This window comes from Schistocerca serialis, chromosome 1 (genome assembly GCF_023864345.2).
Source record: "Schistocerca serialis cubense isolate TAMUIC-IGC-003099 chromosome 1, iqSchSeri2.2, whole genome shotgun sequence".
NCBI classification, from domain to species: domain Eukaryota; kingdom Metazoa; phylum Arthropoda; class Insecta; order Orthoptera; family Acrididae; genus Schistocerca; species Schistocerca serialis.
The window spans coordinates 87,841,452-87,863,786 of NC_064638.1; the positions used below are offsets into that span (position 1 = coordinate 87,841,452).

A 22,335-nucleotide genomic window follows, 5' to 3' on the forward strand; every position below is an offset into this window, starting at 1 on the left:
GGATGGACAAGATTTGCATTGATAAAGCAGAGTACGCAGCACAGTTGGCCACTAAGGAGTCCAGAAAGAAGAAAAGAAGGAAAAACTTGGAAAAGGATCAAGAGGATGGTATACAGTATGATGCAGGGTGCTTCTGAGTAACTAAAAATGCGCAAATAAGCATGTAGGGGAGACCGGGACACGTTGGCCATATTTTTTTAAAAAAAATTATATTAATTTTTTTTTGCATATTTAGATTTATGAAGTTATTGCTAAATATTTAGAGAAGTCTCACTGAATCTGGATCACAATTATTAACCTTGAAAATATGAGTCAAAAAATTTAGAAAAAACTGGACATATGTGAAGTGGGCCAATCCGCCCCTACCTCGGGGTAAGTTGGCCCAGAGGCTGGGGCACGTTGACCCATGAAATATGTTGATAAGTTAAACTGGTATAACTTCAGGATATCAAAATAAAGCGAATAGTTATCAAGAAACATACTTTAATGATCACCAAATCAAGTTGAATATTGAGTTAAATGCTTAACATTTTATTATGACAGAGGGAAAGCTTAAAATTATTAGGAATTATAGTGCCTTAATACAAACCAATCAACTTTAATCACTGTCCACATCCAAAGGATCAGCACAGTTATAACACTCATAAAATAGTCCACGGATTTCGTTTCTCATGCATGTCTGATGAGCCCAACACTTGCAGTTTGTGCACTGAATCCATTGTGCTCCAGGTTGACTGTTTGAAAAAGGCTTGAGACACCTTAGGCACAATGAATCTTCATCTTCCTCATCGTCATCTTCATCATCGTCATCTTCCATTGGCTTCTTCTTGCGTTTTAGACCTATTGCAGTTGATTTAGTTAATTTCATTCTACCATTGTTCCTACTTTCTTTTTGAAAAAGTGATTTAAGTTTTCTTTCCAATGCTTTCGCCTTCTTTTCTTTTGCACCTTTTTGTTCTTCCTCGAGGACTTTTTTTACTGGAGTGTCTGTCACTATGGCAGAAACTCTTTTCCTTTTCCCTGCTTCCATACTTTTTCTGGGCTCTGCTTTTTCAAAAGGTCTGACCTCTTCTGGAGTTGGAAACGGTCTTACGTTTATCTCAGCTCGAGTTGATGGACTGTTTTCAGTGTTTGGGTCTGGCCTATCTGAAGTGTAGGAAGGCATAAAATGACTGTCAGTAAAAATATTTTTGTTAAAGGGATTGATCCCAGTTACCTTAAATCCACGGGTTATGTTATTGGGAGTTGCAGCATTTGGAAGTGCTATCCGCACTATAGACGGGATGTCGTAAATAGTCATAGGCCGTTTATTATTGGTAACTCATGCATCACATGCTGAGTTCACGAACTTTTTAAAAGACTCATAAACACTTCTGTCTAAAGGCTGCAGCTTGTGGCTACAATGCGCCGGAAAAGAGAGAAAAGTGATTCCATTATCTTTACAATAATCAAGAACTTCAGAGTCGAGATGTCAACTGTGATTATCAATCAAAACCAAGCAAGGGCGTTCTTTTGAGCAGCGAGCGTGTAGAACAAAATGTTTCATATATACACACCTGGAAATTGAAATAAGAACACCGTGAATTCATTGTCCCAGGAAGGGGAAACTTTATTGACACATTCCTGGGGTCAGATACATCACATGATCACACTGACAGAACCACAGGCACATAGACACAGGCAACAGAGCATGCACAATGTCGGCACTAGTACAGTGTATATCCACCTTTCGCAGCAATGCAGGCTGCTATTCTCCCATGGAGACGATCGTAGAGATGCTGGATGTAGTCCTGTGGAACGGCTTGCCATGCCATTTCCACCTGGCGCCTCAGTTGGACCAGCGTTCGAGCTGGGCGTGCAGACCGCGTGAGACGACGCTTCATCCAGTCCCAAACATGCTCAATGGGGGACAGATCCGGAGATCTTGCTGGCCAGGGTAGTTGACTTACACCTTCTAGAGCACGTTGGGTGGCACGGGATACATGCGGACGTGCATTGTCCTGTTGGAACAGCAAGTTCCCTTGCCGGTCTAGGAATGGTAGAACGATGGGTTCGATGACGGTTTGGGTGTACCGTGCACTATTCAGTGTCCCCTCGACGATCACCAGTGGTGTACGGCCAGTGTAGGAGATCGCTCCCAACACCATGATGCCGGGTGTTGGCCCTGTGTGCCTCGGTCGTATGCAGTCCTGATTGTGGCGCTCACCTGCACGGCGCCAAACACGCATACGACCATCATTGGCACCAAGGCAGAAGCGACTCTCATCGCTGAAGACGACACGTCTCCATTCGTCCCTCCGTTCACGCCTGTCGCGACACCACTGGAGGCGGGCTGCACGATGTTGGGGCGTGAGCGGAAGACGGCCTAACGGTGTGCGGGACCGTAGCCCAGCTTCATGGAGACGGTTGCGAATGGTCCTCGCCGATACCCCAGGAGCAACAGTGTCCCTAATTTGCTAGGAAGTGGCGGTGCGGTCCCCTATGGCACTGCGTAGGATCCTACGGTCTCGGCGTGCATCCGTGCGTCGCTGCGGTCCGGTCCCAGGTCGACGGGCACGTGCACCTTCCGCCGACCACTGGCGACAACATCGATGTACTGTGGAGACCTCACGCTCCACGTGTTGAGCAATTCGGCGGTACGTCCACCCGGCCTCCCGCATGCCCACTATACGCCCTCGCTCAAAGTCCGTCAACTGCACATACGGTTCACGTCCACGCTGTCGCGGCATGCTACCAGTGTTAAAGACTGCGATGGAGCTCCGTATGCCACGGCAAACTGGCTGACACTGACGGCGGCGGTGCACAAATGCTGCGCAGCTAGCGCCATTCGACGGCCAACACCGCGGTTCCTGGTGTGTCCGCTGTGCCGTGCGTGTGATCATTGCTTGTACAGCCCTCTCGCAGTGTCCGGAGCAAATATGGTGGGCCTGACACACCGGTGTCAATGTGTTCTTTTTTCCATTTCCAGGAGTGTATTTGCAAAGTTTGTCTCCGTCATCCATCCCGAAGGATGAGCTGCTCCATCACACCCAATCGGGCCGTCAAGGATAAAATGAGGCTTGAAGTTGACCCTCGGGAAGATGAAGAATGGACACACTATTACCCAACGCACTAGCTGCAAAAGCGATCGTAACAAGTGACCCTCTCTCCGTCGATGTCACTCGCCCTATTTGGCGAAAACCTCTTCGAGCGACTACACGATCAGGTCGCTGGACGGTAGTTACTCCAGTTTCGTCAATGTTCCAGATGTCTGCAGGGTTCACTTTTAATCTTTTTAAAACTATGTCGAGATTATTAAAAAACAGTTCTACATTATGCTTGTTGAAACTGGTGCACCGGGCTAAACTAGTTGCTTGAGGAGTCTGAATGGAGAGTTGAGGGTGCCTCTTCAGGAATCATGTGAACCAATCACTTCCCGCCATTTCGGTCTCGGTCCATGTTTGGGGTATTTTATTATTGCATGCAATAGCATATCTATGCGTAAACCGCCTGACTTCTTTCGGGGACAGACCATAATATATGTCACTTGCCTTCGTGAGGTATTGTTCAAGCATATCTTCTTGTTCGGAATTAAATATCTGAAAATAAACAACTTTAATCAAGTTACCCATAGAGGTACAGTTTTTCTTTTCATGTGTGTGTGTGTGTGTGTGTGTGTGTGTGTGTGTGTGTGTGTGTGTGTGAGTGTGTGTGTGTGTTTGTGAGAGAGAGAGATAGAGAGAGACAAATCAGTAGGCCTACAGTGCACAAGACGACGTAGAGATAGACACAATAACAATGGCAGCGATAGAGAAAAAACATTAGAAATTGAAAAATAGCTTTGCAAATAAAAATAATTTTGGTTAACAACATTTCATACGTGAAATCTTTTATCATAGCCAAATTTATCCCAAGGCCTCTTCTTGTCATTAAGTATTTGTAGGACTCCTCCAGGCTGAGGGTTTTGGTCCATTGGCATGGGTTGAGGTTCAGTTTCAGTTTCCTGAGGTTCAATTGACTGTGTAGGCTGACATGAGATCTGTTTGTACTTAGCACAGTACCTCCCCAAAGTTTTTCTTGGAATCCCAAATACCTCGCTAGTAGCCCTCACAGATCTTCCCTTTTCTTTGACTTCTAAAACTGCTTTTAGCATCGTATCTTCAGAAATCATTCCTCTTTCACTTTCACTTCTTCTTTTATAATTTCGCAACATTTTTATGTTGCTATAGATAAAACAAATGGTTTAAACTAAGGCCGTAACTCTGATGTTCTAAAAACAAAGGAATAAACCAGATTCTGACTACTCAGATCGCTATTTAAGATTATAACAAAATTTACAGGTTGGTGTTTTCTTTTTAAAACGCCTTTTATCTCGTGAATATGACGATCTTTTGACCTCTGAAACGTATCAAAATATGTTTAACCTCGAAATTTATGTTAATAGTTTCATAAATAATAAATCTTTCATCGAGTTTAAAAATATATATAGGACGGGGCAGGTTGGCCCGGGTGGCCATCGTGCCCCGTCGTTTCTGGGTCAACCTGCCCCATTGCCATGTTTACAATAAATTCTGTTCGTCACAAAACCTACTAAAGCAATTTAGATTTATGCCATATAGAAATAACCCTTAAACTACGACGTTTAATTATACTACTCACCTCTTGCACCTTAAGTAAGCAAACTTTACACAACACACATTTAACCGACGAGTAGAATTTTACTCACACACGCACAAAAACAGGTAATCAACACAACTTGTACAAAACTGCTCCGCCGGCCACATTGCTCCTGTAGAGGGAGCGGGACAGTGCTACCAACCTGCTGATTGATTCCCAGCACAATCTAGCGTCTATTGTATGAACTAACTCGACTGGGCCATCCTGCCCCTATGGCTAACATGCCCCGGTCTCCCCTACTAAGTGAGATACTCTTTTGAAACTTCATAAGCCGTTACAGAAAATTTACATTTTCTGTTCCGTTTTTCCCTAAATCGCAGAAACCACTTTGAGTAGAGTATTCAAATTTTCAGGAAGTAATAACGTACATATCCTGGGACTACTGAACTAAAAGAAGAACATAATGGTATGTATAATTAAAATTATTTAGGATAATGTACAAAAAAGTACACAAAATTTTAACCATGTAATTAATAAATTGTATTTCCGAAAGAAGTGACTGAAATGCAATTATTGTAGTCCAGTAGACTCAGAACATACAGTTTAATATCCTGTAAAAGTTTCATGTCAATAGCTACAGTGGTTCCTGAAAAACAGGAAAGCCAAGTCACTAAATTTAACATTGTTGGGTAGGGCGTTCCAACTCCCCTTAAATTCATATTAGATGTTAACAAATTCCTCTTTTTCAGAAATGCTTTTTGTGCTATAGCCAGTCTGCATTTATTTCGGCCATTAATTTTTCTGTTAACCAAATAGCAAAACTAACATAATATATTTAGCGTCTCATTTCTTAATCTAATTCCTTCAGCATCGCCTGGTTTCATTCGATTACATCCAACTATACTTGTTCTGATGTTCATCTTACAACCTCTTAAGACACTACGGATTGCATTCAGCTGCTCTTCCAGGTTCATTGCGGTCTCTGACGGAATTACAGTGTCATTGGCAAACCTCAAAATTTCTATATTTTCTCCCTGGACTTTAATTCCTACCTCAGATTTCTTCTTCCTTTCCTTTACTACCTGCCCAGCATGTAGAAAGACTAAAATGGGAATAGACTACAGTACTATCTCATTGCTTTCTCAATCGACGTTCCATTTCAGTCCTTCTATTTTCATAATTTATGTCTGTTCTCTGCAAAAGTTGTAAATAGCTTCTCAACACACGTTTTTCTCTGCGTCTATAAATGGTATAAACGAAACTTTTCTTTTCTTTAATCTTTTTTCTAAGATAAGTCGTAGGGTGAGTATTATCTCGGGTGTTCCTCAACTTCTCCGGGACCCACGCTAATATTCCCTTATGTCGTGTTCTATCAGTTTTTATTTTTCCAAATGAGCAGTTTCTTTGGTATATGAACTAAACTTTCTTTTTTTAAAATTGTTTGATAGGTACTAATGGCTTCAGAATATTCTGTAATATTGTATAGATTTGTAGATGAATCATTTCGGTACACAACAGACGACAGTATCGCAGGGAAACTAAAACTTTCATCTATCTATCTGTTTAGCATATGGTTCACAGAATTAAACAGATGTAAGTGTAGGTAATAAGGAAAGCTGGAGAACCGGCAATAGATAAAAGAAGTTGAGAGATCCATTTTTCATAGCAGTTGGATATACTGTGTCTGCTTACCTGTCCCATCTGTTCGTTAAAATGTCGTATGCTACATGTTTGCAAGGCTATGGGAAGACAATGTAGTGGTCGAAAATCTTTTCTGTGTGAAAGGGACAGGTGAAAACTGAAACAGATCAACGCTATGAAACATCAAACTACGGCAGCGCAAGAGGTGGGAGAGCGCAGAAAACAATTTGAGAACCAATCAGCAAAAGAAACTGAGCAACACTGTTAAACAAACCCACTCATTCTGGGAAAACTGAAATATGCAGGTCCTTACTGCTCGACATGCGTAAACGTGCTTACGTCTAGGTGAGGTAACAAATCCGTGTTGAGAGATACATAAAGTGGTAACTCACATTACAAGGCAATAAATTAGTAATTTAATGTAAAAGCAGGACAGAAGCTTATGAATTATTATACGTTAATAGTATTTGCCGAGGACAACATGTTACTCCTTAAAAACATTCTTTAAAAAGGATACCAACAGGTAATGGATTTGACAATGGTTAAAGTTGGAACATTATACAGAGTGAACATTAACAAAACCGACAAACTGCACGGTCGGAATTCCTTACTGGATACTGAGGGAAAAAGGTCCTGTGAAGAAGTGTCCGGAAATGCATCGTTGCCATCGTTGAGGGCGCTAATGAATTTGACAGCATCTCTGACCACGTGCCATGTGGTCGTTGTGTGATGCAGGCTGTGTGACTGATGCAGCTACTATAAGCAGCAGAATGCTCCGGTATTCATGTCGGGAACAAATTGAAGTTGTGTTTGTGTACGGTCAACCAGATGTAAAAGATCGAGAGGCAGCACAGCCATACCAACCACCCTCACAGACGCCAGCCACATCACACAACATTTCAGACCCTTTTTGGGCGTTTGTGTGATCATGGATCCTTTCAGACAGACGAACGTGTAGGGAGGCGGAGGACTGTGCGTACACCAGATCTGGAGAACTGGGCTCTACTGGATATTGAGACGAACCCTAGTTCAACATCCAGGCAAGTGACCCGTCAACACGGTGTAAGCCAAAGTACGACTATGTGTATCGTGCATTACAAACGCTACTATCCCTATTACCTGCAATCCCACGGGGGCCACTCTGAACATTTTATGTGAACTCAGTATTAAGAAAACAGTCTTAATCGTGAATTTTTATTTATTTAGTGCCGACCGGTTTCAGCCCATCGCAGGGGCCATCTTCAGGGCGAACATATGGTCGACTGCTGGTAGCGTCACGTCTACCGAGGTATGGCAGTGACGCCACCAGCGCGATGGCCCCTGTAAAGGGCTGAAACCGGTCGGCACTAAATAAATAAAAAAATCGTGATTAAGACTGTTTTCTTAATACTAAGTTAATTTACAGCAATCCCAGTTTCTCCACAACCACGATGTCCAAAGATCATTTTATGTGAAATGAATGCGATGCAGCTCTGTGCTGTGTTTCGGGACAATTTGTTGTCATTGCACGTACACCGTCCATTTCCGGACTTTTCTCCTCCATTTCCAATCAGGAATACCTCCCTGCAGTTTGTCTGTTTTATCAATGGTCACCCTTTATAATACCAAATAATAAAGAAATTGTACAGTACGTAATGATCGAAAACTTTCCGATTGCAAATGATCAGAGACTCGTAAATCACAGAGTAAGAAACAGATACAAGGTTAGGAAGAGTACAAGTAGGAAATCATGCATGTAAATGGAGACATTGATAGGTATATCAGATTATATTCATCAACACACTGAGAAAAATATATTACACAAACTTTATGAAAGCCGCATTTATTTAGGAGAGGTGCCTACTGAACAGCAAACGATATTATAGGTATAAAGAAGACAAAATTAAAGGTACTCTCAAACGGAACGAGTCATTATGCAGTTGTTAAGGGATAAGCCGAGACTTTCAAGCAGATGATGAGTTGTAAATGATAGAATATATTTAATTAGACAATACTACCCGGAAATTCCTCGAGAGGACATGATAATTTAGTATGAAAATTTGAAAAGAGAAACTAATAAAAATATGTATGATAAATTAAACAGAAACTTATGACGGACGGACAACACGTATAATCCGTTAAAGAAGAGTAGCTAACAACAGAGAGAAGATTATACAGGTAATGTACGACACCTTTTAGTGTTTGTATGGTATAAAAACCACAGTTTGTCAATAACGAAATTAATATTATAGCAGAAATAATGCCAGATAAACTGTACAGATATGTTTGAGGTATGAAGGAAAGGCGCCTGGATATGTTGAAGTTTCAGTATGAACGATTAAAGCAAAAAAGAATTACAAATGGAGCTTTGCAAAATATTTTCAGAATATCTGCAGAGGAAGACAAGTCTCCGATATTTGACAAACATCGTCATTGTCCTACATCACGAGAAAAGAGACAAATGAAATCCAAAAACAAACTTCAGTCCTGTACTGTTAAGAATATTCACTAAAATGATCAGAAACCGTACAGAAAACAAAGTTGGGTTTATCAAGAAAAGGGACAAGCTGACTTTATAAGTGAATGTAGCACAATAAATCGACTGAAAGTTGTGGACCAATTGATGGAAAGGAGCAGAGTATGAAATAATACTTTAAGTGCTTTAGTATCTGCGTAGGAGTCACAACGCCGCAAGCAGTTAGTATGATATAATACTTTGTCTGATTTAGTACCTGCATAGGCATCACAAAGCTGCGGCACTACACTATCGGCATGTGTACTTCGAGGGCTGACGGTGGCTCGATGATAACTGGGGAACAGAGCCCTGTGAGAGGAAACGAAGCTCGCCATGTGAGCCAATCTACGGGAAGCAGAGAGTCCGGAACGAAGTAGCGGCGCGCCCGGGAATAAATTCGGTGCGTGGCTGGTATGGGTGGCTAACACCTGAGCACTCGGCAGCAACATTCGCCAGGAAGCGTAATGCGATGTCTAAGCACTGACCCACTCAGCTTACTTCCATACAAAGGGAAACACTTCTAACAGCGGGTCTGTCCACGCTACACATCACTTGCGCCCAATGTGGCAGGTTTCTAAACCATTCCGCTACGCTACCCATGCCAGATCATCCGCTTCCAAAGCAATTTCTACGCTGGCGGGATACCAACTCAATACCCCCTTGAAAAGGCCACTTAGCTCCGAAAATTACTATGCTTGGGTAGCGGCATCCAGCGCAGAACCAGAGAGGGCACCGAAGAACCCAGCAGTGCACCAGTCACTGAAGAAGACAAAAGTGACGTCGTTGGCTTCGCCGGAAAGAAGGAAGGACACGAAGGCTGCGGCAATGGCGGGTCCACCGGCAACAGTGGGGATAAGGGCACTTCTATCAGCGAAGGACGGTACGAAATCCATGGGCTCCACACCTGCAGGCGCCGGCGTGATACTCACTGGGACCTGAGGCTGCAGGCTGCAGGAGCACACTACAGTCAAAATGGTTCAAATGGCTCTGAGCACTATGGGACTTAACTTCTAAGGTCATCAGTCCCCTAGAACTTAGAACTACTTAAACCTAACTAACCTAAGGACATGACACACATCCATGCCCGAGGCAGGATTCGAACCTGCGACCGTAGAGGACACTACAGTCGCAGGTTCGAATCCTGCCTCGGGCATGGATGTGTGTGATGTCCTTAGGTTAGTTAGGTTTAAGTAGTTCTAAGTTCTAGGGGACTGATGACCTCAGCAGTTAAGTCTCATAGTGCTCAGAGCCATTTTTTTTACAGGAGCCCAGTGAAGGGATTGGAGGGGGCAGCAACATAGGGATGCCTAACTGAATATGGGAACCCATCCCTGCACAGTATCGTGAGCAGCCCTGTCAATCAGCTGACCAGGAGGCCCTGCCAGAGATGTCCCAACAGGGTGCAGGCACAACTGATTTTCACGACAGGTCAGCTGTGCCTTGCCGATATCCACCGCAAACAACTGACAATCCACGACGACACCCGACAGCCACTCCTGTCGGCAGCCAAAGGACTGGACCAAACGGCAGCCCTAGGAGGAAAACACCAGGGGGCTGGTGGTCCGTAGCAAGCAAATCAGGATGCTAGAAATCCAATGGACCCTATGGCTGGCACCAATGCAAATGTTTCGCCGGACTGCACTCATTAATCGTTGTCGCCAGAAAATTCGACGATGCATCGTCATAGAAAGATGTAGGACGGACTGTACTTCTTCATTTGGGTCTTGAATATACCTGCGAAGTGCTCTACCTCCGAATAAGGATCTAGGCGAAATGGAACAATAGCCAGATGGTGGATACCATTGCGAATGCAAACGTCTTCAAAATCCATCAACACAAATTGTCTACTGTTATCAGACACGAGGGAGCTAGGGGTTCCCACAATGCCAAAAATAACTGAGAACGAGTAAACACTAGCAGCAAAATTGATGTGCACCCTGTCCCAAGGGAACTCCAGGACCAGCCAATGAGGGAACTGGCACTGTGCTGTCTGCTTCTGTGCACAGGCTGCACTAGCCTGCACCAGATGTTCGAGTAGACCGCCATCCAGTAGACATGACGTCACACGAATGCCTTCATACAAGTCAGCCTAGTGCGAAGCATGCGGCAAATAGGGGATGCGAGGACGCATCGGCGGGAGGACGACTACTTAACAGAATTTTCTCTCCATGGCAAGAATGAGGACCCCTTGGACTGTCGGTCGAACTGCGGTCCGACCCCTTCGCCCGCCCCCCCCCCCCCTCCCCCCACCGCAGGTTCCTGTCCCCAGAGGTAGGGAGACGGGCGTTGATCAGGTACAGCATATCTGTACAATCTCGACCCCTCGCCAGAAGTTGTTTATAGAGGCAGTGAATGAAACGTCGGGATATTTCAATACAGTCACCTCGACGGAAGCTTGAGAAGATTTCATGAAAAATGTAATTATTGGGAAAAACTATCTCTCAGTCTACAACCGTCAATGTGCCTGACTAAAACATACAGAACCTTTAGCTAACATTCAGTCAAAAGCTAACATGGTGCCACCATCTCAAAAGGAAGCCCACAACAGACTGAAGCTACTAACTGACCAAAAACAGAGACTAAATTCTACGAGTTTGGTACATACGTGCAAGACCTTACGTCCCATCCTCAGGTAAATAAATGTTTATTTTACAGATAGACATTCCACAGGCTACACTTAACTGTTTCAATTTAATTTATTTACAGTTTATTTTTCAATCCTATAGAAACACAGTCAACAGATACAGGAATAACCAACTGAAATATAAATAAATGGAATAAAAACAATATCATGTAGCTATGGAACTTCTATTTCCAAAACAAGTAGTTTATCAGTTACGAAACCTCAGATAAAAACCTCCTTCAAAAATATTGGCGAAGACCATGAAACACGAATCTGCACTTCTCCCAAGTCTTACCACTCCCTGCCTTTGCTTGAACTTCATGTAATGGACTTTGTTTCCCGTATCCATTTGCCCTCTTCAATCAATACCTTGTGCCAGCTGATAACTCTCCCACATGTTCTCAAACACCACTCGCTAGTCCTGTGTTTCCCACAAAATCGAATACCAAGACCCCTGTGTTCCGCATCCTTGAGAAACCATGCCAGCTGTCGCATCTCGACAACCATCTCCCACGTTCCTTGCATCTCCACATACTCCATATCCTTCTCAGGATTATTTCAACTGTCTTCCGCTCCCTGATTATGAAATAATTCGTGTTATCTACCTATCGTATCAACTATATAGCCTACCTTACCTTTTCCATTTCCAACTGCATGCACCAGATCACCTTTCTGCTGCTTGCTACCACATACATCGTAACTCTTGACCATTCCTAATACTCATATCACATCCTTCTCATTTCCTACCCTTTCAAATCCCATCTTCATCTCAATCCCTAACACAGAAGATTTTACCAGGAGCCCATAACCGCTCAAGATCACAAACTTCATCAAGATTAAGGTAATTCTTCCTATTCTTATGAACGAATTTAAATGTTTTAGTCTAAAACGGAAGACAGCATATGTTTCTCTCTAGACCGAAAGACAACTGCTTTAAACACTGTGGTTGATTACCTGGAATATTTTGTTCGGGGCTAAATGGATCACTGTCATCCGGGTAATTATGCAATTAGAATCATCCCCTCTACGCTTGGCGTGCGTGAGAGTACATATTTAATAAATTTCCCCATTTTTACGATTTACGATGCACAACATTATGTTTATTGAAAGTCGCTGTCGTTACACGTTAAAAACCGCCGTGTTATTTGGTCTTGTACGCAGCACCTACGTGATACAACCATGAGTGGCACCAAGTACGTGTGGTTGCCTTCCCTGTAGGCGTCAACACTGTTCTTTGCGAGTCCTGACCTCAGAAATATTGACAGAAGTGTTGAGTGAGTCATTGTATCAAAGGAACGAATGATTCAATGCCATTGATGAGTTTAGAAATATATAGTGAATATTACATAAATTCAGACGGTATTGGTTTCATACTTTTTCATTCATTAAAAAGTATTGCAAAATTTCGGCGCTGTCAAGCTTACACAGTTAGCTTTAGAATTAATGGATAATGCCATATTATTATACTGTCTAATATCCAAGTAGAGATAGCTCTATGTTGCTTTCCTACGACTTGTTATGATATGTAAAGTGCGTACATGTTCCCAGAGATGACTAAAGTAAGCTGCCACACCCTCAAACCTCTTCTGTCACTATTTTTCCGCATTAGCACAACAGCTTTGCAAGTAGGCTACGATATAAGTATATTACTGGCGTCTATCATCGTCTATCTTCAGCTACCTACGATTACTGCAGCTGCGTTTTCACTGAAGTTATTATAGCAGTCAGCAATAAATTTATGATGGAGGGAAGGACTCTCCGCCAGTCATCCTGTAACACCAATACATTATGTCATGGGTATTTTAAATTCTGTGGCGCCCAGCTAAATAATGATGTATTATTATTTTTAATATTGTCTATGTATTTATTTCGATGATTGTAATAAAGATGCATATTTATTTAATAATTTAAATTTAAAATAATTTGTCATTTCACTAGTTCATGCATAGGGAACCGATAGAATTGTAATGGCTAGGAAAGAAAAGATGGAGGAAAGTCGCCCTGTGCATGCGAGGTAAAGGAAAAGGCGTGAGTAACGCAAATTTAGCGCGCCAAGAGGACTTCAGTCATTCACTACCCAGTCGCGAAATATGAACATTCTGGAGTGGAAAACTAGGCAAAATCCAAATTATCATAAGAGACCCATCGGATGGAAGTACTGTCAGCTTATTGCGACTTGGCGTAATGTGTAATAGTCTACGAGGTCTGACAATGGAGAGAAGAAATTTAACAGAACAATGCTTACGCAGAGCCACAATTCAATAATACTTCGTATCGCCACCACCGAATCAAATCATCGCTACGATATCTCCAACCAATGAACATAACTTTAGTCTTAAATCAGTCATGAATTAATCATTTTATTGCAGTGGTTCAATATATTTGCGAATTTCGATACACATATGTAAACAGAATATCATTGACCTATGTAACATAACCTGTGTTAAGGTTATATTCTTGACCGTGAAAGTTTCTGAGTATCCGTAAAAAAATAAATTAATTACTTGATTTTTTTGGTAATATTAATAACTGAACTGTTGAAATACTTCAGTCAAATTACTCAATTACTCTAAAAGATACTCTAAAAGAACTGTTCCAAGTAATTGGAAAATCAAAGTGTTACATAAAATAGTTTAACTTTTCGTATTGTTTTGAAATTACTTTTTCTTAGAATTAGTCGCATAAATTTTAACTTACGTGCTAAGTACCTTTCTGTGTGTGCAAGGTACTTCCAGAAGTGACGAATGCTGTAACAGTTCTAGGGCTCTCACAGTCTAGGAATCGTTTTGATCAGTGATCAATTAATTTTCATTAAAGCGGTATTTATTAAGTTGGTCAGTTATTAAACGTTATAGTGTGGAAAGTTTCTTTACTTTGTTCATTTGTAACAGTTGGGAACTTTACAGAAATTGTGTGGGACTGATGTTACTAATATGTTGTCGCCTAGCTGCAATTTTAAGAGTTTCCGTTTTTATTCTGAGTTTTAAAACAATTATTATTTATTCTTCAGTCGGATATTTTTAATTACGTGACATGTTTCGATCCCTCTGGATCATCATCAGATCCAAAACAAAGTAAAACTAAACACGTGCCGTCTAATATTTTAAAATAAGTAGAAAAGAATTGTGCATAAATGTAGACTTTACCTAAGTAGTGCGTCAGTAACTCGTCTTGTCTGTTCAGAACGTCATATAGGATAACTGTGTTTTGCAAACGCAGGTCCCTAATGGCGGCAGGGAAGAGGGGAGGTTGAGGAAGAGGGATAGAATTGGGGGGGGGGGAGGAAAGGGGAAAAATGGAGCCAGGATGATTAAGAGAGGAGAAACGAAGAAAGGAGGGGAGTGGTATTATAGGGTCTTGTTAAAAATTATAAAAAAGTATAATTATGTAGACATTCTCGTTATGATGTTCACAGCGTAGAACAATGAATGTGTGAAGTGTAACAATATAAAATAGTGGAATTATAAAATGGAGCAAGGGGGATAGAGTAAGTTGAAACTGAGCAGGGATTAGAGGGGGGATAGTGGTAGGGATATTACAGGTTTAAAGAGAGGGTTTTATACCAAAGTTTCAATAAACCAATTATGTAAAAAATTTCCGTTAAAATATTAAGAGCATAGACCAATGGACGTGTAAAACAGTAAAGGAATAAAGTAAGAGCTGCAGTTATTAACAAATACTGTGGAATTATCTGTCTGATTTGGGCTGGTGACGGTTTTTGTTTATCTGGTCATATAGTTTTCCTGTTGCTTAAAGAACCTATGTTGGAATTCCGCTTATAGTTTTATTCTGTCTTTTTAACACAGTGCTGTGTTTGTAAACCAAGTTAACAATCTCATTGCTTTAACAGTCTAGACATAAAATCGTGGTTACTCAGTCCTGTAAAAGGGCTAACACTTTCTAATTTGTATTTAGCTTACGACGTGTTAGGAATGTATCGTTCCTAAATACGCCAGAAAAATCGACGAAGATTATCTCATTAACCAAATCGGCCGGGAAATCGTTTCGTGTACCTACTGTTGACAGGTGATAAGGCCCCACAGATGCGACAGTTCTTCCGTTGGCCTGCTCAGAAATTTCTAGAAAGCGAACTCATCTCCCTAACACTTTCCCACCCTGCCTCCCGCTCCATTTTCCCTCCGTCTTTCAGGCCGTGGGCGTTGTTTCAATTAATCCTTCCCTGCTAAAACAAATATAAGCCCTGCCATATTGAACGAAATGGAAGTTAAAACCCTGCTTTTCACTGAAGCACTGCGAAGAGGTTTAAGACTTAATTCAGGGTGTTGGTGCCCAGTTTAGTGAATGGAAACTGTACTCTGCCTGTTATCCTCTTGAGCGGCCTAATTTGATTTGATCTGATTTTAGCAGGGAAGCTAAAACAGCTTTGGTCTAACCCATCACTGCCAGCACCAAAACCGAATTTATTGTGCGATATCGCTCCCTGTATATCTAGTAAAGCCAAACAGTGCCGTTAAATAGTGTACGCAGTTCTTTTACCAGTGCTTTGTTACACACAGTTTCTTCAGGTCTAGTTGTCCCGAAAATTCTGTGTGTCTTGCTCTCCAATGCAGTGCATTCGAAGATTATGTGTGATGCAGTTTCTTCACCCTCAGAACACATCCTACATTTAGGGTCTTCTTCCGTTATACCCATTGTATGTAGGTGTTTTTTGAAATTCCCATGGTCGGTCATCAGTCCAACCATGAGTTTGATCTCTTTCCTGTTCAATCCCAGGATTACATAGCTTCTTTTGAAACACGGTTTTGGCATTATTACCTTGCCATGCTTTTGTTTATAGACCTTCGTCCAATATCCTGCTTGCTGTCTGCTGAGCCAGTTCCGTAGTTCTAGTTTGATCATAGCCTTGGTGATTGTCAGGATAGGCTCGAGTCAAATGAATGGAGTCTTTGCCCCGATCATGGCCAATCTGTCGGCTTGTTCACTGCTACCGATCCCTGAGTGGCCAGGGACCCACACTAGGTTTGCCCTATTGCTTCCCCCTTGCTCCACCAGAACCCTGTGACATTATGCAAAAATCTTAGATCTTGTTGCAGGAGCTGCCAATGATTTCAGGGCTTTTTGGCTGTCTGAATAGATGTAGATGCTACGGCTCTTGTAGCACCTACGCATATTCTCCTCCACACACGCCCTGATTGCAGTGATTTCGGAATACCAAGGCCAGTTTTCGCAGTGAAATGATACTCTCAAGTCTTGGCTGAACCCCATACACCCCGGCCCAAGCGCTTTGGTCTCATTTCGACCCATCAGTGAACCAGACAATTTCCCCCGTACGGTGTCGAGCTGTTTCTTCCCATTGCTCCCGGCTTCCAATTATTATATTGTAAGGCTTGTTGAAGCAGTTGGGAGTTACTATATAGTCGGCCGTTATTTCCCAACCATTCCCATATTTATCTCACTCACTATTTTAGTGTATGATTCTGGATACCCCAATGAGATCCAGTTTTTACAAGTTTTGGGACTGAATGCACCAGATGCTGCCTCCATCTTGACCCAAAGGTGTGTTTGTAGCATGTTCAATATGGTTTCCATCCCAGCTGTTGGTGTGTTGATAATTACGCTTGTTATGCCTAAGCAGGCCAGTCTCTGCACCTTAGAGAGCTCCTTAGCTGCAACCTGCTGTTCTACCTTCTTCCACCACACTACAGCCCCATAGGAGATTCTAGGTTTAACCACTGTGGTGTATATCCAGTGCATACCTATGGGGCTTAGGCCACAGTTTTTGCCACAAGCTCTTCTGGTACTCGCTAGAGTAACTTTCTCCATGGAGCAGATGCTCTTAATGTGAGGGGTCCATGTTAGTTTCTCATCTAAGGTTACCGCTAGATATTTTAGTAACCCCTTCACAGGTATAGTTTCATCGAAAAGCTTTGGATTTCAACTTGTGTGTTGGATATGCTTCTTCTTGAATGGTACCACAACAGTCTTCTTAAGATTAACCCTTAGATCCTGCTGTTTCCTGCACCATTCTAACACAATGTCCAGCGCACCTTCTGGCATATTCCTGACTGTGTCAGTAAATTTGCCAAGTATTACTATGACAAGGTCATCTGTGTATCCTTGGCAAAACCATTGTCTGGAATTTAGTTCCTCAGAGTTCGTTCATCATTAGATTCCACAATAAAGGGAGCAAAACTCCTCCGTATGGACAACTTCTAGTGGTGTTAATTATATTCTTTTCATTCATCATGGTGGCCTCTACCTTCCTTTCACTAAGCATAGCCCTAGTCCACATACATGGCCCCTTGGTCATGCTCTACCGCCCTAACCATGGAATCGATGGTTGTGTTACTAAAAGCCTCCTTGATATCTAGCAAGATGTAATTTCCTGAAAGTACAGTGCTTTCTCGACCTTCCCAACGAGTTGATGGAGAGCTGTCTCACATGATTTACCTGGTTGATATGCATGTTGGTTTGAATGTAGAGGAGCCTTAGTTAGCCTCCTCTACCCAACATGTACATTAACCAGTTTTTCAAATGTTTTAAGAATGAAGACAGACTGATTCGTCTCCTATCCTTGGCCTTGGTATGATCAATTCTCCCTGGCCTGGGAATAAAGAAAACCTTCACTGCCCTCCAGGTATTGGGAATGATTCCTGCTGCTAGGCTACCCCTGAATAACCTGCACAGGCCTCTTATAAGATTGTATCCTGCTTATTACAGGAGAGATGAAAAGATTCCATCTGGGCCAGATTACTTGAATGGTTGGAATGTTCCCACCGCCCATTCATTTTACTGAATCATTGTCTCTCAGGGACTGTGTTATCTGCCAGAGCACATTGAGGAAAGTGAGTTGAGCAATTCCAGCGTCTCATGTGCTGTCTTTGTATATTCCATATCCTCCCTGCTCAATGTACCTCCTGGATTAGTTGGTACTCTAGTGAGAATCTAAGGGTTAATCTTAAGAAGACTGTTGTGGTACCATTCACGAAGAAGCATATCCAACACACAAGTTGAAATCTAAAGCTTTTCGATGAAACTATACCTGTGAAGGGGTTACTAAAATATATAGGGGTAACCTTAGATGATAAACTAACATGGACCCCCCACATTAAGTCTGGGTTGAGCAGCCATGTCCTCCACTTCCTCACAGAATGCCTTCCAGGATGCCTCCTTGTGCAATTTGCATGGTTGTAGTCTAGTGAGAATTTTGTGAAGTCTGGGTTGAGCTGCCATGTCCTCCACTTCCTCACAGAATGCATTCCAGGATGCCTCCTTGTGCAATTTGCATGGTTGTAGTTGACAAGGGCCTCACGATATTTTTCCCTTTGTCCTTTACATCTGGCAAGGTTAAACAGTCTTATATATGTCTTCTTTAAGTTTCCAAGTTGTTGTTCCATCAGGGCACACTCCTCTTTGTGTACTTCTTGGTGACTGAGCAGTTGTCCTGGTATGAGGTCACTAACACAGCCTCTGCTACTTCCTCAAACTCTACTGGATTCCTTATCGAGATTTTAATTTCTGATAAGCTTAAGTCAAGGTCCCTTCTATATGTCTCCCAGTCTGTTTTCCTAGGATTCCTATAGGCTGTGGTCTGTCTGATTCCCATTTCAATGTTAAATTTAATATACATGTGATCTTATGAGGATGGGTCTAACGCCACATGCCACTGTTTGACATAGCTGCCCATCATCATGAAACCAAAGGTTATGTCAATTACTTCTTCATATCTGCTGTTCCTGAATGTACGTTTGTCAGCCCTATTCAGGACCTCCAGGTCATCAGACAAGAGAAATTCAAGAAGGTACTCACATCTCCTGTTGGTGTCCTTGCTGCCCCACACTAAGTTGTGGGCATTGGCGTTGCATCCAACCAACAGTTGGTTACCTTGCCGATGGAGAGGACAGCTGTCTTTGTAAGGAAGGTATGCTGAGCCCAAATCAATTTCCCTCGTGATGCCTTATTCATGTTGCTGCAGCCTGATGGTCACCAGGTCCCTGGAACAGAAATCCATCATTGGCATGAAAGAAATTCCATTTATCACATAAATGCATGTTCTGAAGTATCTTAGATTTCTAACATAAATCACCTTACCTCCAGTACCATTCAGGCCTGATACACCCCCTTCATATAAGTATGGTTCTTGTATCAGGGGCAGCTCAGGGCAGCATCATCTTCTGGGACTTCTCTCTGACCTCCACCACAAGCATTCGTCTATCCGGTACAGCTTTCTGGTTGATTACTCTCCTATCCGCTGTCGAGACTTTTATGTTCTGGACCCCTATTTTCTTGAACAGAGTCTTTGGATAGAAATCCTTAAGGGTCTTTGGTACCTATATTAACACCTTTGCGGCGTTAAGAAGCTCAGCTGTCGTCTTGACCAGCAGCTTCACATTCTCCCCTGAGGATATCATGGCCACCTTGAACCATCCCCACTGTATGCACCCCCTCACAGAGAAAAGTGAAGGTACTGCGATATAGATAGAGCCTTCTGAGCTTGGATCCTGGACCAGCGTCCCTCGCCCCGCCCCTCCCCCCCCCCCCCAATCTTTTCAAAGAGGGCCATCTGCTTGAGCTCCTCCTGTGCGACATGCTTACCAGTGGCCTTAAGGGTCTTTGGTACCTATATTAACACCTTTGCGGCGTTAAGAAGCTCAGCTGTCGTCTTGACCAGCAGCTTCACATTCTCCCCTGAGGATATCATGGCCTTCTTGGATAACCGCCAACCTAAAAACCGAGACTGCAGTCCTATAGGTTCTCTATTTCTTGCCTGGGCTTTTTCTGAACTTGCTTATCCTGGGAGGAGGGAGTCTTAGATTGTTCCCTTATCCTCTTGTTACCTGTCTTTGACGATGAGGGGGGTCTGCATATCCCTTTCAACCTGAGACAGTTTTTTCTTGGGTCTCCTGGGCTCAAACCCTTTTAATTCCCTCCACCTTTTTTGGAAGCCATTCTTTTCCTTCCTTTTGCTTCTATTCCTGAGAAATTTGGGCCGCAGACAAGGCTTTAATCTTGATCTGGTCTAACTTCTGAGTTACAGTTCCCACTTCAGTCACGTCTAGACTCTGATTCAGTAGTGGAAGTGCATTTCACCGATCCTGACCCCGATTTTTGAGTGTCTGAGGTCTCAGTTTGCCTCTCAATTTTTTTAAATTATTTTCGTCAGTCGTGTACACCTTGGCTCCATGGGATTTGGGGATCTACACGGTCCGCACCATGGAAACCCATCGCGGTCTAAGGTTACTTTTTCAGGGAGGTCGTTCGGTATCCCTGAGCCTCCGTTTGCGACACATCTTCCCATGTGCCATGCACGCCTCAGCACGGATCACATCACACCTTCAGTTGAGGAAGGGAACTGGGTAAGGACTAGGAGTGGATAAGGATGACAGGACGTTGTGGGACGCTCTTAGACTGATCCATCAGCTACGGCCTTTCTGGCAGTAGGTCCTCTACCTTCGGCATAGCCCTCAGCTTGACGTGGATAAGCAAGCCTCTCCACCCACACGGACAGTGCTTCATCAAGGTGGTGTCCCTCTGGAGAGGGAGCGGACTAATCACCGAAGGAGAAAATTTCTTCGAATGCAAAGCTTAGAACTAGCTACCTCCATGTCGAGCATGCCATAGCGCCCTCAGCTTCGATATATCTTCTTTGCCATCAGTCTTGTGACTGATCCTGTGCCATCCCATGTTATCTCCGAGCAGTACTTATACCGAACTCCTCGGTTATATGTTGGATATGTTCCAATCTCTGTCTTCCCGTACACTTGTTGCCCTCTACGTCTCCTTCTGTTACCTGGTGCCTCCACACTTGTCCCATCTTCAACCGAGTGAGATGACACAACGGTAAGACACTGGACTCGTATTCAGGAGGACGACGGTTCAAACCCCCTTCTGGCTTTTCAGTTTTAGGTTTTCTGTGATTTCCCAAAGAGACTTAAGGCGAATTCCAGAATGGTTCCTTTGGAAGTGCACGACTTCCGCGTCCTGCCCCAATCTGAGCTTGTGGTCCGCCTGTATTGAATTCGTCGTCAATGGGACGTTAAGCCCAAAGGCCCCCTTCTTTGTAGGTCTCTTACTTCTTGTCAGTGCCGCGCGGGATTAGCCGAGCGATCTCAGACGCTGCAGTCATGGGCTGTGCGGCTGGTCCCGACGGAGGTTCGAGTCCTCCCTCGGGTATGGGTGTGTGTGTTTATGCTTAGGATAATTTAGGTTAAGTAGTGTGTAAACTTAGGGACTGATGACCTTAGCAGTTTAGTCCCATAAGAATTCACATACATTTGAACATTTTCAGTCAGTGTTTCCTCCGTATTGCTTTCCTCTCTGATTCTGAGGAGGGCTTCCAATCAATTTTCAGCGTTGTTTTGCAACACCACATATCACCCGCTCCATTTTTTTTTTTCAGTTTCGTAACAATCTATGACTCACCTCCATCCAACAAATTCCTGCAACACTTAGAAATGTTTTCCCGGCAGTCCTTTGTATAATTTAGTCATTATTTAGACCAAGAATCCTTGCGCAAAGACAGTAGTGAAGCTTTCATGATACCCGTGTATTTCACCAGCGCAGGTATACTCATAGTAATTTTCCTCAAATAGCTGTACAATGCCGACAATCGAAGTTATTGTAAGCCGTCCACTGAGTATGGACGTTTTAGAACTTTGAAATAATACAAGAAGCAGCTGCTGAATCACGGTAGCAACCGTACTTCCCTTTTGATACAGAACTCTGAGAATTTTAACGCGTTAAGAACGTACTTTCGCTATACATTTCCGGAGAAATGCTGCTCTCTCCCTGTCTGTAAAATAACGTAAGTGGTTTTATTGCTGTGTTCACCGACAATTCGTGGCGCCCCGCAAAGAGACTTACTGATGGAGCACTTTCGTCCCGGCCGAGTCGTTCGGCGACACGGGAAAGGCCGCGCGCCGCCGGCTGTTGGGCCAGTCCGGAGGCGGCGCAGGCGGCTGTGACGTCACGCGGCCGCAGATGAAGACCACTGCCGCGCCGGCCATGCTGCTTCTGCTGC

General features: G+C 43.2%; 1 protein-coding gene across 1 annotated transcript; it reads right to left on the reverse strand.

The window, feature by feature from the left end:
* Positions 1-598: 598 nt before the first annotated feature.
* Positions 599-22,321, reverse strand: LOC126412150 (uncharacterized). Its single transcript, XM_050081998.1, has 2 exons — positions 22,179-22,321; positions 599-1,172 (listed from the first exon to the last, which is right to left on the reverse strand). Exons 1-2 carry the CDS (start codon positions 22,319-22,321, stop codon positions 599-601), a joined length of 717 nt encoding a protein of 238 aa, XP_049937955.1.
* Positions 22,322-22,335: the final 14 nt, after the last annotated feature.